Below are 7,179 nucleotides of genomic sequence, written 5' to 3' on the forward strand. Positions count from 1 at the left end.
CCAGGCTAGATTAGACAAACATCCAACACCCACAGTAACATTTTCCTGTAAGTAATCTAACTTCCAATCTAACTTCCTTGTGATACAGTACCCCCATTTCATACCTTTACTGGTGAATATATATCTAGGAAATAATTATGGCTAATGTATATATTTATGTTAAATGGAACGGAGACTGGATGTGTTTATGTGTCACCACGCAAGCATCAACCTGTACATTGATTGAAAGATTAATTTGAAAGTTAAGATTCCTTTTTGTTTCAGCTGTAAAACTTCACACAGAGAAGCAGACTGAATTTCAGGTAGGGATTTAGTTGATTTGGAGCTAAGGTAACACCTGATATTATCACTCTAAGTTTTACCAGATAAGAATGGTGCTGATGCTAATTATAATACTTGAGTAAATGAGTTAGTTCGTTGGTTTAATGTGTGACTGAGATCAGAATTTAACCTGGGGTCTTCCTGAATGCTGGTACAAATCACTTGTTACTTTTGCTCCCAATTACAGTTAAATTAACCAGTGTCTTGAGGTAATACAGCTACTGCAGCTGGTGGATTAGGATATGGCTTTGCTAATGCATTGACCTTCTTCATCTGTGTAACATGAGTTAATTTTCAGCCCGACAGTAAGTGCTGAAATTTGAATTGTAGCACTAATGTACCATTTTTTTCATCTGTCAAACCAGACTGAAGGGTCATTTAGTGATGAGGATAATGGTTCACTTTGAAAGAGAAGGAAAACTAGCTTCTGAATTTTAGGGGGCATTCTAGATCTTGCTTCAAAAAACAAGCTGAACTAGGGGAAAATTAGCCTGTGACATTCGAGTAATACTTCACCTGTAAGTCTGAATATTTGCCTTATACCGACTCTGTACAGGCACATTGGAATATTTGCCATGACAAGTTAGACAGAATAATAAAACAGCCTATGAAATTTGATATTCAGGCTATCAAGCCTCAAAAAGAGGCTTTCTCTGAAAAGTGAATCAACATTAAACTGTTTGCTATAATGGGAATTTCCAGCGTCAGTTTGTGACAAGTTTTGATTGTTTCTCTACACCCTAAGAAACCCTAAAGCTAAGAACTGTTGGAGACTGATTTTTTATTTTTGTTCCTCTCAGAAGTGTCTTTCTTTCTTTCCTGCAGCACGGAAAAGGATATGCTAGTCACTTCTACAGGACTTACCTGAAGCAGCATGATTTGCACAAAAGAAAGTCGACCAACAAAAAGCATCAGCTTTCAACTTCATTATCTTGGCCATCCAGTTCTGTGTAACTGAAGGATTTGTGTGCTGTTGGAGACATCCTGGCCAACAATAGGACCTAATTGCTCTCAGCAGGCCTGAGAAATGAGTTGAAATGTGTAGAACTGTAGAAACTTCAGAGGCAACTGATCTTGCCTCTCTGATCAGTGTGTGCCTGTTTACAGCACTATATATCTTTCTCTCTCCAAAATGTCACTGAGCCCTTTAGATGTTTATATTCACCACAAAAAGCCAATCGTACAGATAAAAGAGATGTGCATTATAAATGCAATATCACTGTTTTAAACTTGACTGTTTTATATTATTTTTGTGTGATCAAGTGTTCCCCAAACTATTCCAACTTTACAAGAGAGATTGTGATCATGTTCTTTTCACCTGTGGGTCATAAAAATGTTGTTAATCTGAAGACCCACAAAATTATCAAAGACATTTCTGTAGTTTATACACCGTGTTGCAAAGTGTTTACTGTACTATTTCAAAGCTTCTAAATAAATATAAAATATATATATATTATATTATATATAATTTTCCGAAAAACGTGGTACAACTTAGTTGATTTTTAAATGGATTCATACAGTCTACACCATACACTAAAGCGAGAAGATAATTCAGGGTTCCTAAGCTATCCTTGCTAAAAACAAAAATAAAATAAACCTTTAATAGTACTTCCCCAAAATTCGTATTTTGGTCGATCCTGTTTTTCTTGTTTAAAAAAAAAACAAAAAAAAAAGCTGTAAGCAACAACATTTTGTCCAAAAAGTTGTAAGGAATTTTCAATGCCAAAGATGCAGCTGTCAATATTACCCCAATGAGCGCTATGTACTATCAGAGGTATAAACCACTCTCCATTATTTTGATTGTGTTTCTATGGTTTTTAATTTGGAATCACAAAACCTTTTCTAAGGCTCTATAAATTCACCTGTATATGTTGTTAAAAAGAACACTGGGTGTCTGTACATTTTGCAATGTAAGATATAATGTAAGTGAAGTTAAGTATTTTAAGAAAATCATCCCAAGCTCATAAATATGTATACATACATACATACATAAATACATACACACACACACAAACACCCACACATCTCTCTTTAACATAGTTTTGTGAAACTATACAAATATATTGCCTAAAAATATTTCTCTTGTGGCTAGGAATAGTTGTCGATAGAATTCAAATTACAAAGGCAAAGTGTATGCCAGACTCTTTTATCACAAAGGAGATTTCCAATTAGGAACATGGCACATTCTCAGCTGACCCCTGTCCCACGGGAGTTCAAATGGTGTTGGCCACCATCTTTGTTGGGAAAAGGATTAAGCCCTTGCATATAATCTTTATGTTCTGTAATAATTCTGTGGTCTGAAACAGTATCTTAGAGCGTTTCTTTTCTATGAAATATTGAAAAAAGTAAAATTTTGAAGGTAAAGTTTAAAACTACTTTCATGTCCATGGAGTTTAAGTACCATTTACTAAATGTAAAAACCTAGTAAAATTTTTTTCTTTTTTTTTTTTTTGTGCTGTGATTTTTTTTCCCTTACAGTACTTTAATCCATCAACTAATGAAAGCAAATGAGAGCACACCTTTGTTGTCAGCCAATGCCTAGCCAAATTCAAACCAATCTCTTCTGATGATTCAATATTAAGTAAAACGAGAGCAAATGTTTCATTGGTTGCAGTGGGATTTGGATCATGCCATTATTTTGGAATTCTGTTGTCCCCACCAATGCTGCCATGGGATGAATGTGTGAGAGGTCACTGCTGTGTCGTAATAGAATTTGGGTTTCTCATTTTTGTTTGTTGGTTCTGGGGTGTTTTTTTTTTGTTCTCTTTACTGGCAGTTTCTATTAGATAGGAGTATATAAATCACCTGTATGAAAGCCATCTTGCTGTGGATCCAAATATACACAGGGAATCCAACATTCCTGATCAAATTCCACGAGTTCTTTGTACAACTAGTGGACTGGGCCCTGATGTTGCTAATTTAATATTCCAAACAATTTAATATGTTAATTAAACACTTTAATGTGCACGCCTACCACGTTTGTATAACGACAAATTGTTTCATGAGATCCTTTTAAAAATGTGTTTTATACAAAACCTAATTCAAAAATCCCCCAAACAACTTCAATAGCTATTGATTTGAGCAAATCCAACAGTGAAATGTTCCTCCTGCTCCAGGTAGCAGACCTTTTAGTTGCCTACAGGCTTCATTTATTTTATGAAGAAAAGCAATGGAATTTGTGACAAATATTCCATTTAAAGGAGATTGCTAGATTCTTGTGTCTGCTTTTAAAGCAAGAAAGTCCTTGCCATTCTGAAACCTGTTTCTAATTCGGTTTTTAACAGACATATATTGTAATTTATGGTTGTTTTTTGGTCTTTGGGAGGAAAAGGAAATTGTTTAACTTTCTATTTCATGGAAAGCCAGTGTTTCTATTTAATGAAACTCTCTTCACATTTTGCATGCCAGTTTTTTCATTTTTTTTCAAAAATTATTAACCATATCATGTCCTATCATTCATTTCCAAAACTGAACTCTTTCCATCAAGTATGATATACATACAGATTATTAATATTTTTTTTATTCTTATTTGATGTTAAATATCATTGGCATTGGTCCATATATACACAGAAATCCTTGTGACTTCACTGGGATGAACTCAGTTCATCCTAGAGAGCTCCTAAAGGGAGTTATGGTAGGATGCAGAAGTGTCAAGGAAAAGGAAGAATTGAAGTACTACAGCCTGAGCTTTTGAGATGAAGCTGTAGCTCCTGCTGATTTCCCTTGCTCACTGTGAGTTTTGGTGCACTAACCTTTGCTGGCACAAGCCTTGGGACACATTAAATCCCAGTACATAGCTGCTGTCCCAAGAGAAGGGCAAATTGGGCAGTGCAGAGGCTCAGTTTGTCCTGTTCCTTTGTTTTAGTGGGCAGGTGGCCACCTCCCTTTGAAATTGCCTTGTTCAGCATCTCCCAGATATTCCATCACACTGCTGGGAGCAGGGGCAGGTCTGTGAATGCCTTCAGACCTCTCCCAGTGTGTGTGTGCCTCCTCCTCTGAGCACAGGTGATGCAAATATTGAAGGACTCTCATCTGCAGATTGGACCCAACAGTGAACTGAAAGTAGTCAGGAAATGTTTAGGTTGGGTATTAAGGGGAAAGATTGATGCCCATAAAACTGAGATGAGGGAGGTTTTGGCATTTTCCTCATTGTAGGTTTTCAAGGACAGTGCAAAAAAAAAAAAAAAAAACCAACAAAAACCACCTGTAAGGGATGATATAAGGGTAATTAAAGCTGCCTCAGAGAAAAAGCACAGAGAAGGCTCTCAGTCCTGTTGTTCTGTACTGTTCCTGGTGGGGCATGCTGAGCTTTGGAGGGGTTAATCTGTGCACAGCTGTAGGGATAAGAATGTTCTATCCTTCAATTAGTTATTTGAAGCAATATTTAATGTCTCAATTTACCATTTATGAGCATAATAGAACAAGCTGCCTGTGAGAATAACTCTTTGGAGTAAATTAGAGTTCAAGCAGAGAAGATAGGGTCTTATAAAAGATAACAATATGGAATCAGGTCTGTGAATCTTTTTTTTTTCTTTTTTAAACTCCTGATTAAGATATGTAGCAATAGATTTCTAAGCAGCTTGCCTATTCAAATTCTTCCAAATCAAACTTCAGTTTCTTCCAAAACTTAGAAATACTAACATTTCACTACTTGAAATAGAATTTCAATTTTTTAAAGCAAGTTTTTGCTAACATGCCTATTGAGGGAAGGTATTTCCATGAACGTATTCTTAAATTACTGGAACAAGGTGTAGTAATTTAAATAGGTTTTTTTTTTCATTAGTGTTGTTGCAAAATTAGGTGAAATTAAATACACAGATAAATACAATTTGTAAAGATTCCTGCATTATAGCCTCTATATAGTTGTGAGGGAGATACATGTGTGTGTGTATGTGTGTGTGTGTAACTATAGTTCAAATTCTGGGAAGTTGCCATGGGATTTTTTTCCTTACAGCTCCTATCAGTAAATGTAAACAAAAGGGTAGAAACACACGTTAGGGTACTACAAAACAAGACTTGTTCCTTAGTGTAGAATGGAGTTTTGCATTCAAGAATTAAATTCAGCCCCTTCTTCATGTGTTAAACCCACAATCAAGCACACAACTCATTTTTTTTTTTTACTTCCAAAATGTTACCTGCTCATAGAAGGGGTTTTTTTTTTCATCCTTTTTTTAAAGTAATATCATTCCTCAGGGTAAAGGGTGGATAAATAGATAGTCTTCCTAGGCTGATAAATTGCAATTGCAATTTTGCAAGGCTGTTAAATATTTGTATGTCTTACCTGGAGAAAGCCGATCGTAACCCGCCACTGTTCCATGTTCTTCTAGTCTCAAGTTTTATGGCATTTGGACTTGTGAATTAAAACCTATACAAAGGTGTAGGGGCCAAAATAAGCATCTTTGATATGCATTCAGTTATTGCAATTTGATTGCAAAAAATTGGCATTAGGTGTCTATAAAGGGTAGAAAGGTGTTTATTCTGTTCTGTTTGCAGTAATGTAAAAGACAGCCAGTAGGACTTTATTATAATATTGTGCTATGACAAATTCTGAAACTGTGAGTCAAATCCTTTGCACTGATCCCTACAATCATAGATCAAATTCTTCGTAAAGACCTCCTTAATTTTATTTTGTCTCTAAGAAATGGATACATATATATATATATATAAACAAATATACACAGCCATTACAATCCATTGTTGAGCATCTGTGTTTTTGTAGATATCCTCATATGTAAGAAATAAGCAAGAACTAACTTGGACAGATTTCTTGAACTGAAATTGTTTTTGAATCTGAATTTGTTAATAAAGTTCATGATATTGACAGACATCAAGAAAAATGAAATCTCTGTGGGTGTAGCTCTCCAGAAGGCAAACGCTTCACTTTTAGGAAGCCTCCTGTCAAAAAACTGTATAAATGCAACTGCTGGAAATCTTGCTGAGTCAAGATGAAAGATGCTGTGCTAAAGCTTTCTTGTTCACTGTGTCAGCACTGATTAAAGTGTCCTCTGGATGGTAACCACTTTAGGCAAGCAGAAGATGTCAAAAATTGCAAGTGCTATTGAGATAATGTTTACCATAACTGTGGAAGAGAGACAAATAGGTGAATTTATACTGAAATATTGATCTATATCATACAATATGGAAAAAACAGTTAAATCAAACATTTAAGAAAAGACAATGCTTTCAAATACAGGCACTTTAATCTTTGAAGTTCATCTGATGCTCAACTTAGAAGCATATTTTGGGTAACTCATCTTTGATTTGCACTAACCCTGGAGAGCAATGTATTGTATGACAAAGCCTTACCACTGCATGATAAAGGGAATGTAACCAAACCAACCTTAATTTATAGAAATCTTGGATCCAAACATTCAGGCTGCAAAACTGTGCTGTATTTTATATGCATCAGAGCCTAATTCCATTAAAGGCAGTGGCCCAAGTTGCAGTGATATGAAGGAGAGCAAAAGGAAGTTTTCGTTTCTTTCTTTATGCATTTTTAAGCAAGAGCAGCCTGCAGTAAAATTATTTGACATCAGAAAAAGGGAAACTTCACTGGCTTTTCTTTTAAAAAAGCTGCACAATCCAGCTTGGAAATTTGAAACTTTGGACATGGCTATGTGTCAATGTAAACCAGATATTTCTAATAATTTTATCTCAAAGCAAAACAACACAGAATATAAATGAAGTGATATAAATGTTTAGGTTTTCTATTAAGATAAAGACAGAAATGCAGTCCTGAAAAGACAGATTCATGCTTTTATTATGCAGAAGTTCAGACAACTAAAAATTCATTGGAACAGAGTATTCTTACACTGCCCTAGTTGTTGGTTGAAAATGTGAGCAAAACAAGCAAAAAAA

At 35.2% G+C, this 7,179-nt stretch overlaps 1 protein-coding gene across 3 annotated transcripts in view; it reads left to right on the forward strand.

Annotated features, from left to right (window-relative positions):
* The window catches only part of PCDH10 (protocadherin 10), a 39,981-nt gene extending 33,833 nt beyond the window's left edge, over positions 1-6,148 (forward strand). For all 3 annotated transcript variants that reach the window (XM_071455338.1, XM_071455340.1, XM_071455341.1), the window contains one exon: positions 1,147-6,148. Coding sequence is in view for 1 of the 3 variants with exons in the window: in XM_071455341.1 (XP_071311442.1) it covers positions 1,147-1,166 (20 nt within the window). In the remaining 2 variants the exon portion in view is untranslated. The remainder of the gene's footprint in view (positions 1-1,146) is intronic.
* The last annotated feature ends 1,031 nt before the right edge of the window (positions 6,149-7,179 follow it).

This window comes from Agelaius tricolor, unplaced genomic scaffold (genome assembly GCF_023055355.1).
Source record: "Agelaius tricolor isolate 1412-34295 unplaced genomic scaffold, bAgeTri1.0.p SCAF_47, whole genome shotgun sequence".
Classification (NCBI taxonomy): domain Eukaryota; kingdom Metazoa; phylum Chordata; class Aves; order Passeriformes; family Icteridae; genus Agelaius; species Agelaius tricolor.